The sequence below is a fragment of the Apodemus sylvaticus genome, chromosome 7 (genome assembly GCF_947179515.1).
Source record: "Apodemus sylvaticus chromosome 7, mApoSyl1.1, whole genome shotgun sequence".
Taxonomy (NCBI): Eukaryota; Metazoa; Chordata; class Mammalia; order Rodentia; family Muridae; genus Apodemus; species Apodemus sylvaticus.
In genome coordinates this window covers 53,518,933-53,539,430 of record NC_067478.1, presented here as the reverse complement: position 1 = coordinate 53,539,430, position 20,498 = coordinate 53,518,933, and the positions used below count along the sequence as shown (strand labels likewise).

Sequence of the window (20,498 nt, the reverse complement as noted above, 5' to 3'; positions counted from 1 at the left end):
CTCCCAGGCCTCGGCGCGCTCCCGCTTCTGCAGGGCCTTCTCAGGCAGGACCTGCACACTGCGGCCGGGGCTCAGCTCCCTTATCCTCACTAGCACGGGGACCTCTGGGGCCGGGGAGAAGCCAGTCTCAGAGGGCGGCGCGCGCCATGCAGGTCCCGCAGCTCCCCGCTTCGGCCTCGCGCCTGCCGCCCCCGCGGCACGGCCAGCCGCAGCCCCAGTGAGGAGGAAGAGGCGGAGGAGGAGGCGCCGCCCCCTTGGCGAGCTCGGCGCCCCGGCGGCCTTGGCAGGACCCATGGCGGATCTCTCGCCTGCGCCGGCCCTGCGGGAAGGCGGCCCCCGTGCGCACCGGCCCTCCGCGCCCTCCCCTCCGCCGCGCTCTCGCTCCACCTCGGAGCCAGAGGAGGCCGAGCTGTCGCTGAGCCTGGCCCGCACCAAGACCCGATCGTACGGCAGCACGGCCAGTGTGCGGGCGCCTCTGGGCGCCGGCGTCATCGAGCGCCATGTGGAGCACCGGGTCCGCGCCGGGGACACGCTTCAGGGCATCGCGCTCAAGTACGGAGTCACGGTGAGCAGGGCGCGCCGCCGCGGCCTCGGGCCTGCGGCCCCCGGGCGGGGTTGGGGATGGGAGCGGAGGGTGGGGAGCAGGCCGTGCGTCCCCGCGTCTCCGCGCCGCATCCCTGCGCGCGCTGCTGCAACTGCAATGGGCGTCTAAGCTGCTGCGGCTGCTGCTGCTGCTGCTGCTGCTGCTGCTGCTGCTGCTGGTGCTGGTGCTGCGAGGGGCGGCCGCCAGAGCTTCCCGATCAGCTAGTGCATGGCGTTCCCAGTGCCCTGCCAGTCTCAGATCGTATCTGTCGCGTGAAACACTAAGGAGGCCCGCGTTTTGGGCACTACCCACAGCCACCTTTACCCGTTTTGCTCCCCGGAGCTCACTACCTAGTTACTCAGAGCCACACGGATATGAATTCTGCGCTGTGTAAACAAGCTGTGATGAGTCAGGATGTACAGTTCTTCCCGCGGATGGTTCCGGTTCAATCGATTGTGTTTCTTTATTTAGAAGTGAAATTACACCCCTGTGCTCACTGGAGACCCTGAACGTGACACCTGTCGCTAAACAGCAGCCAGGAACTGTGGGCTAGGTGAGCTGGAGGGCGGTGCTTTACAAATTTATAAGGGTGTGCATCTTGGGTATATTCCATTACACCTTAGGGAAGATCATGGAAACCCCGGGGAACAAATTGTTTCATTAAAATTACTTATAATTGACTGCGAGCTGTGTGATGGCCTTTTTACACTGGAGCTCAATATCCGTTTTCAGTCATCTTTCCTGAAGCTTCGTGAGGAGCAGTCGGAAGAAAGATGATCTTGCCTGAATCTTCAGAGTAACCTATTTTGCATATTTAACCAGGTGTTTGTTTACCAGCACATCTTTTAATCTATCATTTAAGCGTTTTGAGAGCTTGATTACACCATTTTGAGACCTTTCTCCGCAGTTCTAAATGTGAATATATATACTTAAAAATCTAAGTGTAGGAGAGTTTGCCTTAATTTGTGTATGCGCACCTTCTGTGTGCCTGGTGCCCAGAAAGGCCAGAAGAGGGTGTCGGATCCCCTGGAAATGAAGTTACAGAGGGTTGTACCCCATCGTGTGTGCTGGGAATTGAACCCTGGTTCTCTGGAAGAGCAGCCCATGCTCTCAACCACTGAACCACCTCTCCAGCTTCTGTTCGCACATTTTTCTTATTTAATTTGGCTTTCTTAAGCCTAAGGGGAGACAGGTGTGGTTCATCTTTTTGCAGATGAGAAGATAGATAAGTGGTTAGGGTATTTCCAAATATGGTTATCGCCTAGCCGGGCTTGAGGTAACACAGGGATAAAGGATTTTCTTTGCTTTAAGTATTACTTTCAATCTGCATTCTTAGCAAGAGCTCTCAGCATCCTGCTCACTGAAGGAGGGTCGTTTTGTCTGGTTTCTGTGCATCTTCACTACTAGGCGAGTATACTAGTGTATACTTATGAATCTATGATATCCAGAAGAGCCATTTTCTGTGGTCTCTCCCTGTGACAGCTATTCTGTGACACATGTTCTTGAATTGCTTGCTTTGGCTAAGCACCTGCTTAGTGTGATCTAGACTTTTGTTCAGATGCTTTCTAACCTGTGATCTGTCTAAAGCAGATCCTGTTACTTTCAACTGTATTACCCTTTCTTATTAAAGTGTAAGTCAGTTTTTCCTTACTTTTATAAAGGCTCCTGATCTTTTTATTTTATTTTTTAAAACATTGTTCATTTCATGTGCATGTGTTTTGCCTGCATGTATGTCTGTGTACCACATGCATGCCTGGTGCCTGTGTAGGTCAGAAAAGGCAAATCCCTGGGACTGGAGACAAAGTCTGTTGTGAGCCACCACACGGGTGCTGAGAATAAAAACAAGGTCCAAGGTAGAACAACCAGTGCTCTTAACTGCTAAAGTGTCTTGCCAGCCCCAGCTTCTGATTCTTATGTAAATTCAGACATAAAGAATTAGGTACTTAATCTATGGTCCCAAATAGTCTATAATGTGATTTCTCAACTTCAACACTATTATTAATACATTTTTAAAAGATTTTTTTTCAAGACTAGATCTCTTGTAGCCCAGGTTGGCCTTGAACTCCCTATGTAGGCAAAGATGACCTTGAGTTTTCTATGTAGGTGAGGATGACCTTGAACTCCAGATCCTTCTGCTTTTACCCATTGGAGTAAGGTGTGCATCCCATGTGTAACCTTCTGTTGATACAGATGGGAAGATGCCGTGTTTTAGGAGGCTGTCCTGAGCATTGTAGGGTTCACAGACCCCCATGTTCTGCCCACCACACACTCTCTCATCTCTATATTACTGGATGTTCTCCTAAAGGCAAACTCATGCTGGTTTTTTTTTTTTTATTATTATTATTGTTTGTTTTTGTCTTTTTCCAAGACAGGGTTTCTCCATGTAGCCCTGGCTGCCCTGAAACTCACTTTGTAGGCCAGCCTGGCCTCGAACTCACAGAGATCCACCTGCTCTGCCTCCCAAGTGTTAGGACTAAAGGTGTGTGTGTGTGTGTGTGTGTGTGTGAGTCCACTGCCCAGCCTCTGTATTCTTAGCTCATTACTTTGATGAAATTATTTTGGAGGTACTCCCACGGGCTACACAGAACCTGGGAAAGTGATAATGCTTATCTTAAGCTGGGTGTGGTGGTGTACACCCATAACACCTGTAGCCTTTGCGGAGGCTGAGACTGGAAGGTTACTGGGAATTCCATGTCTGTCTGGGCTACATGTAGAGTATCAGGGAGCCAGGGCTGCATAATAAGATGAGGATATGAACAACAGAAACCATCAACCAGCGAACCAAACCAAACCAAACCAAACCCCTCCCCATAATGGCCAAATGGTATTCTTACTTTATTATTTCTGGTTTCCTGAGACAAGGTTTCTTTATGTAGCCCTGACTATCCTGGAACTCACTCTATAGACCAGGCTGGTCTTGAACTCAAAGGAGCTCTGCCTCCCAAGTGCTGGGAGTCCAGGGCTGTGCTATCACCAGCTGGCTCCTAAGGTCTCTCCTCCCAGTTGCTCTAGTTTGGTCAAGTTGGCATAAAAACCACCCAACAGGTTAGGTTTGGTTTAGTTTTGAGACAAGGTTTCTCTGTGTAGTCCCAGTCTGACTTTGAATTTGTAATAGTCCTTCAGCCCATGGAGTGCTGGTAGGTATCACCATGCCTGACTGGAAAGAATAATTCCTGCTGCTGCTATGATGAGAGACCAGGACCAAGGGGAACAAGATAGTATGAAGGCTGTGTAGTGCTGTGATGAACTAGAACAGTATCTAGGGTAAAAGCAGTGAAGAAGGGAAGATGTGGTGAGAAGTGGCGGCGTCTGGGTCCTCTGTTGGTCCGCTGTCATGGCTGCGTCTGGATCCTCTGTTGATCCGCTGTCAACTGTGTCTCAACAGTAAACCAGGGGCCACACACACCAGCCAGGAATGTGATTTAGTATACAATTATAAACTCACTTGAAACATTGTGACTTTGTATTTTGGCAACTGGATTGTAGGGTTCTCACCTATGAACTTTCTTGATACAGCATCGGTCACAATGTAGGATACATGTAGGCCATACACGTGAAATAAATATAAGAACATTTTTAAATGACCCTTTTCCTTTGGGTTGGGGGAGAGCTGTGACATGCACCTCAGATGTGAGTAGAAGTCAGAGGTCACTTTACAGGAGTAAGTTAGTTCTCTGTTTCCACCATGTGGGTTCCAGAGGCCCATTTCAGGTTGTCTGACTTGGTGGTGAGCACTTTTACTAACCATTATGTAGGCTCTCCTTTTTTATTTCTTTTGAGACAGGGTTTCATGTAGCCCCAGCTACCCTTGAAGTCACTATCTAGCCCACACTTGTCTCGAATTCCTGATTCTCCAGCCACCAGTTCAGAACTCGGGGTTCCAGAGGCGCCATTCCACAGGCAAGCCAGTTCTTTGTACCAGCTGCAGCTGCTGGTGCCCTCACCTCCTCCAGCTGTGAGTCTAACACTCAGTTACACACGGTTAGGTAGGGGCATCTCTGCTAGAGTTTGAGGAACTGTTTCTGGGAAACCGAAACAATTTGGGTCAGGGTGAGAAAACCATTGACTGCAGTTCAAACCTCAGATGTAAACTTGCTGGAATGTCCCTGCGATGTTTATCTCTACTGAGACATTAAGGCCCCTTAGCTCTGGTTCTAGATTTAGCTATTGTTTAATTCCAGCATCCTGGCCCCTCCCTGTTGTATCTAAGCCACTGGGGGAAATTGGTCACTGCTCAAAATTGCCACTTAAGAATATTTTATTTGGAAACCTTGGAAAAGCCAGAAGACAGCAGAGAAGCAGCAAATAGGAAGGAGGCAGAAGGAGATGGATCTGCATAAACTGTACCTTCTCCTCCTTCTCTCTCTCCTTCCCTCTTCCTCCTCCTCCCTCCTCCCCCTCCCCCCTCCCCCTCCTCCTCCTCCTCCTCCTCCTCCATCTTCTTGGACACAGTCTATCTAGACTCACTCTGCGTTGGAGAAATGCTTATCCCATCTGAGTGTTGGGCCACTGTGCCTAGCATCTGAGTTCAGACCCAGTCCCAGATCAGCTCATCTCTTCCATTTAGTTGCTAAGCTGAGTTGCTCCACACTTCCCCACATTAGAGACACCGTGCTGGGAGAAAGTGGTCTTCCTGTTGAGGGAGGGAGAGTCTGGGGAGTGAGACTTGATTGTGTGATTTCTGGGCTGTTTTTAATGGTGACCACAGAGGCTGGTGGAGGTTGCTGACTGTCACAGTGACACCCAGAGTGAAAGGTTTCGCAGGGTCACTTGTGATTTGATGTTTTAATAGTTTTAAGCATTCCCGTCCCCACTGTCCCCGTCCCCACTGTCACTGAGGAATAAGTATAGAGCACAGGTTCACCCTGCCTTAAGTGTGCAATTTAGTGATATTTTATTAATAAGTTTACAATTGTGACGTCCTCGTCACAGTTCAGTTTCAGAAAGTTTCTTCTCTCTGAAGATACCTTCAGATCCATTTCACTTACCGTTTCCAGCTCCAGGAGATGGAAAATATACCTTCTGACATATGTAATATATATTATATTATTATTAATATATTAATTATTTTAATTATAATATAGAATTATATATATATTATATACACACACATTTACCTTTTGGGGATGTTTTCTGTAAGTGGATTTCATATCTTCTTTTGAGAATGTAGAAAGAACAAAAGCACCCCTTTCTCCACGAGTCCATGGTGATGGGAAGATTGTGGTTCCCACTAACACCAGAATGGAACAGGTCACAGACATATGGTGCATTAAGAGAACCATTTACTATTTCAGTCTGTTTCCTGTAAAAATAATGGTAGTTGTACATGTATATGGGATTATTCCACACACCAAGCCAGCAGCCACTGTGAGATAACATTTAGGGCTAAGTCTTGTGAATTCCCTCCAGTATAAATTCGTTTTCACAAAATGTATTTACAGGAGAATCACCTCAATGATGGCTGCTCATCTTCTGTCTTTTGCCTTATTTCCCCCTGAGGGTTCTTACTTGCCATCTGCTGTCTGTTTCTTAGTGACCAGAAATGCCAGGCTGGTTTCACTGGGTCATGCTGGCTAGGAGAGAATGGAAATGTTTGATTGCTAAACCTCAGACTCCTGAAAAACAGAAAGCCATTCTGTGTCACTTTGAAAGGTCACACTGTGTGCTCTCAGGGTTGAGTGGCAGTCAGGATAAGCAGAAGGCCTGTGGAAATAAGTTTTCCAGCTTTGCCTCACGCGACTCGTAAGCTGGCCTTCTTTCTTGTGAGGTGAAATTTCCACACCTGTGGAATAGAAAGATGGAAATAGAAAGCATTCCTCACAAGATAAGATAGCCTCTGTGTCCTGGATTATCCAGTTACATGTCTGCTGCTGCTGCTGCCTCTGTAACTGGCCTTCTGTTCCACACCCCCTCCACCAGAGCCTTTCTTTCAGACAACATCCCTCACAGCTCCTGGGTAGTTGATTTTTGGTTTTTGTTTATAAGTCAGTGATCTTTGACTATTATTAGGTTATATCTCTTCGTTCCTTCATCCTGCAGGATGAAGGTCATTCTACCATTTTGCTTTGTTTTGTTTTTGAGACAGGGTCTCACATATCCCAAGCTGGCCTCAAAGTCAACTGTGGTTTATGGAGCCTCTGTGGGCTTGAACCCCCAATCCTTTTGCCTTCACCTCCCAAGTGCTGAGATTACAGATACACATGTCCTGGGAGTACAGACATGTGCTACCATGCCCTTCCTCAGATTAGAGGTATATGCTGCTGTGCCCATCCTGGGATTAAATACGTGAGCCACCATTCCTAGTGGAATATGGGAGGATCTGGACATTAGGGACCCAGAAGTGTCTAGACTGGAATATACCTCAGTCTTCATGGACAAAGGTCTCAAGTTATTTAATTCTCTCAAATCTGAGCCTGCTAACCAGATACACTTGGGATATTTAGATTTTAATTTTGTCTCTAAAATGTCCCTACCTATCATGGTCTCTCTTTCTTACTTTTGCGATCTCCCCAGTTCAAGGAAAGTTAGGGCTAATGTTGTAAAACCCTGTTACAAAACAAAGCAAGGCAGGAGGAATGGGGGTCCATTTATTTGATTGTTGTTTCTTTAGACTCTTTGAAGTCGGAATGCATTTTTTTTTTCCTACTCAGAATCAATTTAAAGGCTTGAAATAAGCCAGTCAGGCTGTTTTGCAATCTCACTAAACTTTGTCTTTAACTCTCTAGGACGATTTTGTGTAAATGAACTGCAGGGTGCTTGTGGGTGTCTATCATGGTGCAAGTTCACAGATTAGTATGGGAAGTACAAGCACCCCACGACAGAGGAGAGTAGTAAGAGATGTTGTACTCTACTGAGCAGTGAGCCAACCAGTGTGAGCCCTCACTGTGGGCTTAGGCCACGGTCTCCTGTCCTCTCATGTGTAAAGAGATCTGGGTTGCAGAGCATGGGATGTGTGCATGCTCTAGTCTCCATTCCCCACTTTCCCAGGGTGAGGGGGAAAGGCCTCCACAGGCAGTAAGGGTTAGAGATAGTAAGCCTGTGTCCATCTGCCACTCACATGTGCAAGATCTCTGGAAACCCTAGAATGAGTATTCACTCTTCATAGGGTAAAAAGTGCCACAGTCTTAGTGAATGTTTCCTATCTGCTGTTCTTACCCGGCCCTCAGCCTCTGATTCTTTAAGGCCCATCTGAAGTCAAAAGGATCAGAGCCAGATTCTACTTTCTCTAGGAAACCTTCTCAATAGCTGCAACAGTCTTTGACATTCTGTTTATACACACACCTCTACCAACTCCTGGGTCTATTAATTCACCAAGCAGAGTCCCAGAGATAGAGGGATCCCTCACCAAGTAAAATTGTATCAATAGAAAAACCTATTTAAAAAAAAAAACAGATAACAGAAATGGTCAAATTAGAATTAAGTAAGTATTAAAGGGGCTGGAGAGATGGTTCAGCAGTTAAGAGCACTGACTGTTCCTCCAGAGGACCTGGGTTTGATTCTCATCATCCACGTGGTGGCCAATGACCTCTGTAATGTTAGTTTCATAGGATCTGATGCCCTCTTCTGGCCTCCATGGGAACTGTATGAATGTGGTACACAGACATGCATGCAGGCAAAACACCCAACAATAAAATAATAAAAAATGTATTTTAAATAAAAATAAATAAGTGATACAATTCTACATCTTTATACATCAGTGATTTAAGACGACTGATAGTAAAAGGTGCCTTGTAGAGAAGATAATGTATGTTAAGAGCTGCCTGTAGAGGGCAGGCAATGTAACTCAGTTGTTTAAGAACTTGCTAGAGTTCACGAAGCTCTGGATTAGATCCCCAACAATGTATAAACCAGGTATGGTGTCACATAATATCAGCATGAGGGAGGTGGGTACAAAAGTCAGAAGTTCACAGTCACCCTAGGCTTCGTAGTGACTTCAAGGCCACACTGTGTGATATGAGACCCCGTAACAAGCAAACAAACAAAACCCAAACAAACCAACTACAAAAAGCCCGGAACAAAACGAACAAGGTAAGTAAACCTGCTTATATTGCAGGAGATGACTTTCATGTTATTTCTTGAAATAGCAGGAGTTCTTTGCAGAGGGAAAGACCATTGAATGCAGAGAAAACATTTGCCTTAGTTAGACTTTTTATTGCTGTGATTAAAAACCGTGATTAAAAGTAATTTGTGGGGCGAGGAGGGAGGTGGTGCTACTGTAGCCCTAGGACTGCAAGCGTGATTCTGTTTAGAGTGCTGATGGAGTCGCTGGTGCAGAAGGCAGGATGGTGTATTACAACCCGGAGCTCATGCAGGTTCTGTCTCCGAACGCACTGCCCGCGATCACCCTGATTCCAAGCAACAACAAGAGATCTGAGATGAGGAATGGTTCATTTTCTGGATTAAGTCTCTGTCTTAGTCAGGTTTTCTATTGCTGCAGTGAAACATCATGGTCCAAAAGCAAGTCAGGGAGGAAAGGGCTTATTCGACGGACTTACACTTCCAGATCATAGTTCATTGTTGGAGTAAGTCAGGACAGGAACTCACGCAGAGCAGGAACCTGGAGGCAGGAGCTGATGCAGAGGTCATGGAGGGTGCAGCTTATTGGCTTGCTCAGCCTGCTTTCTTATAGAACCCAGGACCTCCAGCCCTGGGATGACATCACCCACCACGGGCTGAGCCGTCCCCTATTAATCACTGACTGAGAAAATGCCTTACAGCTGCATCTCATGGAGGCATTTCCTCAACTGACTTCTTCCTCTCCGATGACTCTAACTTGTATCAAGTTGACACACAACACCAGCCAGAACAGTCTCCTCCAAAGACTTCCATGATTGCACTACAGGTTGAGGGTGCATGCCCGAGGCCATGCTGAGGTCTGAGTTCCATGCAGCCACCAGAGGCTGAGCTCATGTGCACGACCCATGCTACTACAGAAACCGTGTGGGAAGTTCATCTTCCATGCTGCCGCCAGCTGCCATGGGCAGAGGAGCTTCCTTTGCAGTGGTATCGATGATTGTAGACTCGTAACTGAGAAGGACAGACATTGAAGGCCTCTGGGACAACCTCTAACTCCCTAAAAGAAACAGTCCAAGACAGGAAGCTATCGAAGAGTTCTTAAAAACTGTGATGAAGATGCTCAAGTGTAGCTCTGAAGAGTTAATGGCTTCTGGTGGAGGATGGTGGGGTGGGAAGAACCTGTGACAGGGGATGGGATGCGACACACAGGAACAGATGGACTCAGTTTTCTTTAAGGGGCTGGCCACTGGGAGTTTGACCATGCTCCAGTGAGTATATGGGCAACACAAATTGGACTTACTTTGTTTTGTGGAGGGTGGGCCAGGGAAGACTGGGAAGTGAGAGTGACCAGAGGGCATTGTGTGTAATTCCTAAGTAATTAATAAAAATATTATGTTGAGGGGGGAAAAAGTCAATTTGGGGAGGAAAGTGTTTGTTGTCCTTCATTAAAGAAACTCAGGCCAGGAACTTAAGGCAGGAGCTGATGCAGGGGCATGAAGGAATGCTGCTTACTATCTTGTTCCTCATCGCTTTCTTAGCTTGCTTCTTTTCTATCACCCAGGGCCACCTGCCGAGGGGTGGCACCACCCCTGTGGGATGGCACCACCTCCTCAGACAATCACTAATCAAGAAAATGCTCCACCTGTGGCTTGTCTACAGGCAAATCTTATGGAAGTATTTTCTCTAATGAGAAATGACTACTAATAACTGTAGTGTGTGTCAAGTTGCTATAACCCAAGCCAGCACAGCATTGCACACAATTGTTCATGAATATGTACTATTCCATATTTACAATAATTTCAACTCTGGAACATGGATGTATATAACTCTGTGTTTCTTTTTTTGTGTGTGTTTTAGATGGAACAGATCAAAAGGGCCAACAAACTGTTTACCAATGACTGTATATTTCTGAAGAAAACGTTGAGCATCCCAATTCTATCAGAGAAGCCTTTGGTGTTTAATGGACTTAACTCCATTGATTCTCCAGAAAATGAAACTGTTGACAGCAGCTTTTGCCATGAAGAAGAGCCTGTAGTGTCTGAGGAAGAACCGCCCCCTCCCAGTCCCCAGGACCCGGACCCCAAGCCTACTCAGCCGGAGGAAGTGTCTGCCAGAGATTTCCTGCAACGACTTGACTTACAGATTAAACTATCAACACAGGCAGCCAGGAAACTCAAAGAAGAGAACAGGTGATCCTAGTATAGGTGTCAGGGTCTGGACCAATACTCTTAAGATACCCTTGTTTGAAACACTATCTGAATTGTAGACAGCATATGTGTCTTTGTGTATAGGTGCATGGGTGTGTGGCTGTGTGCGTGCATGGGAGTGTGATGGGCAGCCGTCAACGTTGGATGATCTTCTTCAGGATCTTGTATACCTTGCTTTTTTGAGACTGAGTCTCTTGAAATTGCTAAGTGGGTTCGGTTGGGTGTCTAGGGATCCCTCTTGCCTTTGCTCTACCAGCACTGGGATTATTATGAATTTGCTCCTGTGATTGGCTTTTTGTGTCTGTTCCGGAGCTCGAGTTCAGGTCCCCATGACTGCACTAGCACTTTATGGACAGCGGCCTCCTCAGCCCTAGAAAGGCTTCTTTGATATATGAAATCTAAACAGAGCTGCTTCCCAGTACACAAGGCTTTGTCTGCTGTCTTGCTTCTGTCTTGTTATTTAGCATAAACAGTTTGCTTCTTTGGCTAGTGTTACTGTCCTGCAAGTAGTTTAAGGTAGCAGCTGGAACTGGAGCATCTCATGACATCTTCAAGGGAAGTGGGGCCCTGGAGAAGACTTAAAATGCAGATACTTGCAACACTTGTCGAGGCTGCTGCTGTTTGTTACCCAGGATTCCCCTATGCTAAGATTCCTCATGAGCCCTTCAGCTTTGACACTAGGGCAAACCTTTCTCTCTGTGTATAATTGTGTTCTTTTTCCTATATGATTTCACAAAGGGACACAAACGACTGTTTCCTTTTTATCTTGTTTGCTGTTTTTTTTTTTTTTTAATAGAATTGATGCCAAGGCTCAACTACTGCCTTTTTTTTTAATGGCTAATATATTGACTTCTTAGTCTTCATTTTTAAATTTCTATTTTATAATGTATGCCATTTGTTCTGTGGACCAAATATTCTTTTAATTTGTATTTATTCATTTATTTTTGAGTCAGTGTCTCACTGTAGTTCAGCTGGCCTCAAAGTCTTATCATTCCTCTGCGTCAGCCTCCCATCTGGCATATATAATTTAATAATAAATATAATTTGATATAATAAATAATAGAATAAAACTATAATTTAGTGTATCTTTAATGGGTTTAAATATTATGTAAGCAGGTGCTACTCTTTATTTAGTAAATGAGAGTCCTATAGAAGGAAGCTGTTCCTGAATGTGTGTGGCTGTTCACCTGGCCTCCGAGGCACATATAATGCTTTGTTGGTGTATTTTTGCTCTTCTTTGGCACGTGGATAATAAGTTATATATGTCTGTTTCTGAATATAGTTGTGAACACTGATTTCTGCTGTGTTTCTCTTTTTCAGAGATGAAGAGAGTCCCTATGCTGCTTCTCTTTATCATAGTTAGTGACTGGCTGATGGACTAATCCAGATCGCAAAAATGGCTGGACCCTAAAGAATCCACCACCTCTGGTTCAGAAGCAGCGCTGCTCCTGGACTCCCATAGTGCACCTTTGAGCCACAGTTAAGTAGACCTACTGCGGCTGCCGTGAAGTGATCAGCTTTCTATAGTTACGTCTTACTATGGCATGATAGCAAAACTGTATTTATTCTAAAGCCTATCACTTTTGTAGATGGAGGTAGTTTTAGACCGGCCTTTGTAGATACAAAAAGCGTCAGAGACTCTTTATATATTTAAGCCAAAAGCTATGTTTATTTCCCGATGAGATCCTAAATGTATGGAAAATATGGTGGCTGTAAAGTGATAATGCATTTGCTATGTGTTTATAACTCAAGTGCTATAATATATATTTCAATATCACATATTCTGTACTAAGGTAAAGAACCAAATTTTGTCTGCTATTTTGTAAAAGTAAACTACAGATGTCTGGAGGAGAAAATAAACTATGTTTTCACATAGGAGCCTTCATTTCTTTTATTCAAAATGGGAAAATGAGATTGATTTCGTTTGATTTGGGTTTCGTTCTGAAGACGGGAATTTGTGTAGGGCAGGCTGACCTTGGACTCACTGTGTATCTGAGAATGACCTTGAAGTCCTGATCCACTTGTCTCCACCTTTCAAGTGCTGGGATTCCAGAAGAGTGAATGAACCACATGAGCCCAAGACAGGTGGAATTTGTTTCCTTTAATTCATCTTGCCTTTTATTATGTCTATGAATTACAGCAGCAAACTTTAAGCAACAAACCAAGGGCAGTTGATATATTTTTAGTCTTGACAGCTACTCACTGGGTTAAGTACCTTTAACTAGGTCAAATAAATCTTTAGGCTTCCACAGAAATTTCCCCTGATTACCTCTCCTCGACATCCCCCAAAGCGTCTGATACCTGTGGAGTAAAATGCAGTTTCTCTCCTTTCATTGTCCTCTTCTTCTCTATTACTTTCTTCCTCACTGTTTGCTCCTATACTTCTCAGGAGCAGGAGCCCTGGGGCGTTCGTGTAGCAGCGCCTGCAGTACCAGAACATCATTGACTTAGTTACTTTTCATGGGCTGTGCTAAGGCATCATGGCCAAGACTACTTACCGAAGAACGACTTATATAGGGCTTACAGTTTGAGATGATTAGTCCATGACCATCATGATGGGCACCATGGCCTGCATAGTTCTAAACCAGTGCTGAGAGGCCACACGCTGATCCACAAACACAGGGCAGAGAGTACACACTGGGAAAGGCGTGGGATTCTGTAACCTCAGAGCCGTCCCCCAGTGATACACCTCACCCATCAAGGCCACACCTTTCTAACCCTTCCCAAAGAGTTCTACCATCTGGTGACCACTTGCTCAAATATATATGAGCCTCTTAGGGTGGGGGCATTCTCATTCAAACCACCACAATTGCAGACCCAGCCTTGAGAGGACCCACAGGTGCCATGATGGGAACCGGAAGTTGTTCTTGTCGTTCTGGTTGGTTCCTCACTTAGCATAATCCTTTGTGTCTTTTTTCTCATTGAACCCTTGAAACAGGGTCTCTCTCTCTCTCTCTCTCTCTCTCTCTCTCTCTCTCTCTGTCTTTCTCTCTCCCTCTCTCTGTCTCTGTCTCTGTCTGTCTCTGTCTCTCTCTCCCTCTCTCTCCCTTCCTCTCTGTGTGCATATATGTGCTTGCATATGCACATGTGGAGTCCATAAGTTGACATCTTCCTTTATTTCTTTCTACTTTTTTTTTTTATCCACTCAGCGTCTCTCCCTGAACCTGGAACTCACCAATTCCAGCTAGTCTAGCTAGCCACTTTGCCCCAGGACCCCCCTGCCTCTGCCTCACGAGTGCTGGGATTACAGGTAGCCAGCATGCCCTACTTGGGTTTTGGGGATCTGAACTTGGTCCTCATACTTGTTTAGAAAGAGATTTATCCACTGAGCCATGCTCCCAGCTCCCATGCGCTCTGACCTCAGTTCCTCGATCTTGCCCATGAAGCCATCTCCCCAGCTTAGAACCGGGCCTTCTCCAGATAGTTCATTGCTTCTGCTGTTGTTGTCATGTGAGCTGTGGAGGTTTAATTGGAAAAGGAGGAAACAAAAAGGAAAATGGGAGAGGCCCAAGCAAGCTTCTGTGGGCTATAGGAATAATAAAAAATATAGTTATGCTCAGCAGAAAATGATTTAATTTGGCAAAGATTGATGATATCACAGAAGCTCAAATTTTAAATTATGACCCCATAGGCTCAAATATATTTCTTAATTCCCTGTCAGCAATTTCTAGCTAAAATATCTCTCATCTTCAAATATTCAGGAATTTTGTAGTCACAGTTTATCTGTACTGGACTAGAGGTATTTATGTATTGTTTTGACAGGGTTTTGTTGATATCCCTGGCTTGAAGAGACTTTGGCCAGCCTGAGCCTGGCAAACATGACTCTGGTAGGCCTGTCCTTCTCCCTCATTCCTTCTGCCTTGCTAAAAAACCATTAGATTATGTACCGGATGGTTTTGTGTGTCAAGTAGACACAAGCTGGAGCTATCACAGAGAAAGGAGCTTCCCTTGAGAAAATGCCTCCATGAAGTCCAGCTGTAAGGCATTTTCTCAATTAGTGATCTAGTTGGGAGGGCCCATTGTGGGTGCTGCCATCTTTGGGCTGGTAGTCCTGGCTTCTATAAGAAAGCAACCTGAGCAAGCCAGGGGAAGCAAGCCAGTAAGCAGCACCTCTCCATGGTCTCTGCATCAGCTCCTGTCTCCAAGTTCCTGCCCTGTGTGAGTTCCAGTCCTGACTTTTTTTGATGATGAACAGCAATGTGGAAAGTGTAAGCTGAATAAACCCTTTCCTCCACAACTTGCTTCTTGGTCATGATGTTTTGTGCAGGAGTACAAACTCTGACTAAGACATGGTCCTCAAGAAGCTTGTGAGGTGACCACTGCTCCAAGTGCAGTCATTTTAATTTGTGGTGGTGTCTTCTCTCTGAGTCTGTCTGTTCAGAGTAGCTACAGCAAGCCCTCAGGACATCTGTAAACTGACAGGCCTTGTTTGGGGTTAAGGTTACTGTTCCAGAGCCTCCAGGAAGACTCAGTCACAACACTACCTGGTCACATGCTCATCTTCCAATATTCAGCAGTTTTGTAGCCACAGTTTAACTGTACTGGACTAGAGGGTTTGTTTTGACAGGGTTTTGTTTATACCCCTGGCTTGAAGGGCCTCAGGCAAGCCTGAGCCTGATAAACGTTGCTGTGGCAGGCCTTGCCCTTCTCTCCCATCCCTTCTCCCTTGCTAAAAACCATTAGGTTATATTCCTAAAGGTAGTCATTGAGGTCTGTCCTTCTTTGGCTACTTCCTTCTCCTGAGGTTGACTACCAAGGTCTAGCTATCAAAGAATCAAAGTCCTACAATTAAAAAAAAAAAGGCCCCTTTGGCTCACCTAATTAACCTGTTCAATCAAAATTAAATAGGGCATCCTAACACTGGTTTCTCTCTTTACATTCACAAACTGCCATTTTCCTACATGCTATGTCTGTCTCTTCTATGCAGAGGCAGCTCTCTCTCTCTCTCTCTCTCTCTCTCTGTGTGTGTGTCTAGACAAACCCCTCTTCCCCTCTTCTTTGTTCCCCTCCCCCTTCTCCCTCATCCTCTGTGTCCTCTTTGTCTCTTGTTCCCTGCAGTTTGTCCCTCTGGGGCAAAGAAATCTCCTCTGTGTTGAGAACTTGGTCTAGGGGTGTCTTGAGCCGAAACTGGTCTCTTCAAGGCTGACTTAGAGCTTGCCTGGCCTCAAACACACACCAAGCCTTCTGCCCCAGCCTTCTGAGTTATGCCACACTAGGCCAGGCTGCCTGGAACTGGAAGTTGCTATGTATCCCAGGCAGCCTCTGGGTTGGAATCCTCCTGCCTCACTCTGTGAGGATCACCGGCTTTTGTCACGTGATTGGCCAGTTCTGTTTGCTTTCTTTTGTGACAGGGGCTTGCTGTATAGCCATGTTTTGCCTCAAACTTGAATCCCTCCTGTTTCTGCCTCATGGATAGAGTTCTAAAGCACCTTGGCACAGAATCACTGTAGAGAGCACCTAGATTGTCAAACCTGCTTCTGTGACAGTTTCACCACTTCTTGACCTCATGAAGTTGAGCTTATCCAGTGTCCCTGATCCCTCTGTGAAAGGATGCTCTTGTTTATAAAATAGGACCAGGCATGTTTCCGAGAGACACTAATGAAGACTACAATAAAATAGAGAAGTTTCTTTAAAAAAAAATTCCCTATAGATACTTCAGTATGCTTTTAAAAAGTGTTTGGCTAAGATGATGCAGCCCTAACTGGTTTCCTGTCTGAGGTCCAAACAGCCCGTAAGACGAAGTTAAAGCAGAGTTGGTCGAGCTAGCACAGATGACTCATGAAACAGTTTGCTCATCGTGCTTTGGTGAATACAGTTCGGACAAAGGTGTTTCACACTCCCTTTCCACACTCACCCATGGCTGGGTCCTGGCTTCTCTAGACCATGTGGAGAGATTAGTTTGTGTGCCCAGCAGGTTTTGTGTTTTGTTTGCCTCTGTACCTCTTCAGGAAGAACTATCTTCTAACTATTAAAACCCAGTGTTATTGGGGTGTGTGAGAGAGGCAGAGGGCTAGGCACCACTAGATCACTGCAAGTAAGGACAGCTAATTTACAAAGCTTGTTATGTTTATGGTTGCAGATGAGCATATTATAACATATTGATGCAATTAGTTGGGTAATGTATTCCAATGCAATCTCTGACTTGGGAGCACCTATATCCTAAGAGCACCACTGGGCTCTGTAGTTTGTTTTCAGGCTTGTGTTTGTGGTGGTAGTGGTGGCAGTGGTGATGGTGGTGGCAGTGGCAGGGCAGTGGTAGCAGCAGCAAACAGACAAGTTGCAGGAACCTAAAGTTCACAGCCTTTTTCCTTCAGGTAATTTTTATCTCTGTTTCTGTCATGCTGACTGGTCCTTTGCTCTCTGGAGAGATAACATGGCTAAGTGAAATCTAGTTTAGATAACTGGAGTCTAGCATAGACTTTGACCTTGCTTTTGAACAGTGTGTGAACTCATCTGGCTTCTTAACTATATAAATATTTCTCTTTATAGAATGAACAATATATGTCTGAAAAGTCAAAAAAGTAAAAAAAAAAAAAAAGGAAATATAATTAGGGAGAAAATTGTTGATAAATTCAGTTGTGTGTACACATGTGTGTGTATCTGTGCATAAGTGTGCATGTCTGTGTTTCTGTGTATTTGTGGGTGGGTGTATATCGGTGTATGTCTATCTCTGTGTCTATGTGTAAGTGTGTGTGTGTTTGTGTGCATGCATGTATATATGTGTCTGTATGTAATATGTGTGTGTCTCTGTGTGTATATCTATGTGTGTGTTTGTGTGTATTTGTAGGTGTGTATGGTGTATGTATGTTTGTGTGCATGTGTATCTGTGTGTGTGTCTGTGTTTGTGTGTGTGTGTGTGTGTCTGTCTGTCTGTCTGTTGTAGAAGAATTTTAATCCAGCAACACGGCTGCTCTGGCAAGTGATCACATCCAAAGCTATGATCTGGCTGGAATGCAGACATGCCCTGGATTACAGTGTGATCTGGCCGGACACTTTCAGTCCCTAACAATGAAGGCAAGGTTGGTTTGTAGAAGGAAGCAGTCATGTTTGAAAGTGATATCTAATTGAGGGGTCCACAAAGTGAAGAGTCAGAGAAAGATTGGACAGAATGAGTCAGGGATAGGAAACGCCAAACACACATGAGAAGGAAGAGAAGCTACTTAAGAGCAGCAAGAGAGGGGGGGGATGGGGGTAGTGTAGTGTGTGTGTGTGTGTGTGTGTGTGTGTGTGTATGTATGGATGGATATTTTACTGGGATAGTTTTACAGAGACAGGTTCCAGGGTGAATAACCCAGACATAGATGAAGACAGGAGAAGCCAGACAATGAGAAGGAGCCAGAAGATTAGAACATACTGTCAAAGTTAGTATGAGGCCAGGCAGAGCAATTGAGTCAGAAGTCAAGAGAAGTCAAATTGAGTCAGTCAACTTGGAGGATTAGATTTTACGAAGGCTAGAAGCTTCCAGGCTTAGGCTTAGGGATAGTTAGAATAGAGAAGGAAACACTCTGGGCTCGGCCTGAGCCACACAGTCACACAGCCTGGGTATGGCTCTCATCCCTTCATCTAAGGAAATAAACGTGACATTTACTCTGTGTGTGTCTGTGTGAGTGTGTATGTGAGTATGTGTGTGTATGTGAGTGTGTTTGTATATGTGTAAGTATGTGAATGTGTGTATATGTGTGTGTGTGTGCCCATGTGTGTGTCTGTGTTCATGTGTGTCTGTGTGTTAGTGTGTGTATATGTGAGTGTGTGTGTATGTGAGTATGTGTGAGTGTGTGTCTGCGCACATGTGTGTCTGCGCACATGTGTGTCTGTGTTCATGTGTGTATGTGTGTGTTTGTGTGTTTGTGTGTGTGTGTGTGTGTATACATGGTCCTGAGGATTAAATCCAGGCCCATTATGCAAGCATTCTGCCACTACTATACTCCCAGGTTAAACTCAGTGACTCTTAGACCCTTCAACTTCTTTTTTTGTGACATTGGGTCTTACAGAGGGGGAAAGGGAGGGAAGAAAGTGGTATAATTCTATTTAAATTAAAATCTTTTTTAAAAAGCAGCTGTTTCTCAGAGCATCAAGGATGTGAAGAGCCGTGGGTTTATTCTGTACCCAACAGAGAACTACTAGTGGAAACAACATCATATGACAAAACATCCAATGAGGTGCTCAGGTGTCTAGCATGCCAAAACAGGGCCTCTCAGATCTTCAGGTGGCTTAAGACAGTGGGAAGTAGGTTCAGATTTATGTTCAACCCATTGGAGTCTTTTCCAGAGCAGCACATCTCTGATTATAAAATGTAAATCCGAGAGGAAATAAGGATTCTATATAGAAACACCTCAGCTTCTATACAGCTCTACTTTTCATAAGGTGTTTACGGCAAGAGCGCTCTAGTTTACGCATGTCTAAGGGATTAACTACTATAGAATCAGCACATCCTAATACTCCTGGGCTGGTAAATCTTGAACCGCCGAATTAGTTTTTAAGCTATATTTTGTTTTTGCTGGAGCAGTTGGAAGGCTCGGGTTGCCTGCTCTTTCACAGGCTGCTGTAGATGCGTTTGATGGCATTGGCTTCTTCCTTATCGAGGATGCCTTTCTCCACATAAGCGTCAGCTTGTTGGTTGATAAAGTCTCTCATCTTTGAAAGGTCGTAATCTAGAAAATATTATTAGAGTAGTGTGAGCAAAGATCAGGAAAAAAAATCCCATCACAATGTTTATCATTAAGAGACATTTTTATGTAATAAGAGGATTCCCAGCCTTGATCGCCACACTGAAGGATAAGAAGTTCTGAGTTTGGGTCACACTATGCTGCTAAAGTGTTTCTGGGCACTGTATTATTTCTTCACCACAATCCTGGGTGACAGAGAAAAAGGCTCACAGACCAGGGCTTAGAAAATTTTAATGTATGTACAGTACCTGAGGCTCACTGAGAGCTGTTCACACTTAGGAGGTGTTGCTGCGGAATCAGGAATGGTCAATGTCTTAGTTAGGGTTTCCATTGCTGTGAAGAGACACCCCAATCAAGGCAACTCTTATAAAGGTAACATTTAATTGGGGCTGGCTTACAGGTTCAGAGGTTCAGTCCATTATCCTCATGGCAGGAATTGTGGCAGACACTGCGCTGGAGGAGATGGGAATTCTACAGCTTGATTAGAAGAGAACCAGGAAGGATACCGTCTCCAGCAGGGGGCAGAGTGAGAGCACTAGGGGCCCTCAAAACCTGCCGCCCAGGGACACACTTCCTCCAGCAAGGCTACACCTCCTAATAGTGCAACTCCCTATGAACCTGGGGGGGTCATTGTCATCCAAACCATCACAGACACAGTGCCCAGCCTGTGACTTACTTTTTGAAAAGCATACCTCTTTTTCCTTTTTTCTTTAGGACTTTATATATCTCAGCACCTGGGAGGTAGAGGCAGGAGGATCAGAAGTTCAATACCATCTTCTACTATTTGGCAAGTTCAAGGCCAGCTTTCACTATGAGGCCTTATTTTGAAAAACAAAAACTAAGAGGTGTGTGGTTTAAATGAGAAACGCCCACCAGAAGCTCATGTATTTCAGCACTTGATCCCCAGTTGGTGGTGCTTAGATCTGTAAACTCCAAGGAGTTCTAGCCTTGCTAGAGGGAGTATGTCATAGGGGCGGGCCTTCAGTGTTGATTGCCTTGCCTTACTTGAGGTCCTTACTCATTTTC

The 20,498-nt window shown here is 45.1% G+C and overlaps 2 protein-coding genes across 4 annotated transcripts in view; one reads left to right on the top strand and one right to left on the bottom strand.

The window, feature by feature from the left end:
• Nucleotides 1-239: 239 nt before the first annotated feature.
• Nucleotides 240-12,679, top strand: Lysmd2 (LysM domain containing 2). 2 transcript variants are annotated; one of them, XM_052187787.1, is made up of 4 exons: nt 469-565; nt 1,055-1,136; nt 10,457-10,788; nt 12,127-12,679. In XM_052187787.1, the coding sequence occupies exons 3-4, from the start codon at nt 10,457-10,459 to the stop codon at nt 12,167-12,169; spliced, it is 375 nt and encodes a 124-aa protein (XP_052043747.1). In that variant the 5' UTR covers nt 469-565; nt 1,055-1,136; the 3' UTR covers nt 12,170-12,679. The 2 variants fall into 2 exon arrangements, with proteins under 2 accessions (XP_052043746.1, XP_052043747.1); XM_052187786.1 differs by lacking the exon at nt 1,055-1,136 and having other exon boundaries at nt 240-565.
• A 6,256-nt stretch (nt 12,680-18,935) lies between these two features.
• Nucleotides 18,936-20,498, bottom strand: part of Scg3 (secretogranin III) — a 46,026-nt gene continuing 44,463 nt past the window's right edge. For both annotated transcript variants that reach the window (XM_052189425.1, XM_052189426.1), the window contains exon 12: nt 18,936-19,457. In XM_052189425.1, coding sequence (XP_052045385.1) covers nt 19,339-19,457 — 119 coding nt within the window. In that variant the 3' untranslated portion in view covers nt 18,936-19,338. The remainder of the gene's footprint in view (nt 19,458-20,498) is intronic.

Excerpts from the sequence above, each read along its gene's own strand:
- Lysmd2 (XM_052187786.1), top strand. The coding sequence starts at position 293 with ATGGCGGATCTCTCGCCTGCGCCGGCCCTGCGGGAAGGCGGCCCCCGT. Across the intron at positions 566-10,456 it reads CGCTCAAGTACGGAGTCACG|ATGGAACAGATCAAAAGGGC; the intron begins GTGAGCAGGGCG and ends TGTGTGTTTTAG. Across the intron at positions 10,789-12,126 it reads AAACTCAAAGAAGAGAACAG|AGATGAAGAGAGTCCCTATG; the intron begins GTGATCCTAGTA and ends TCTCTTTTTCAG.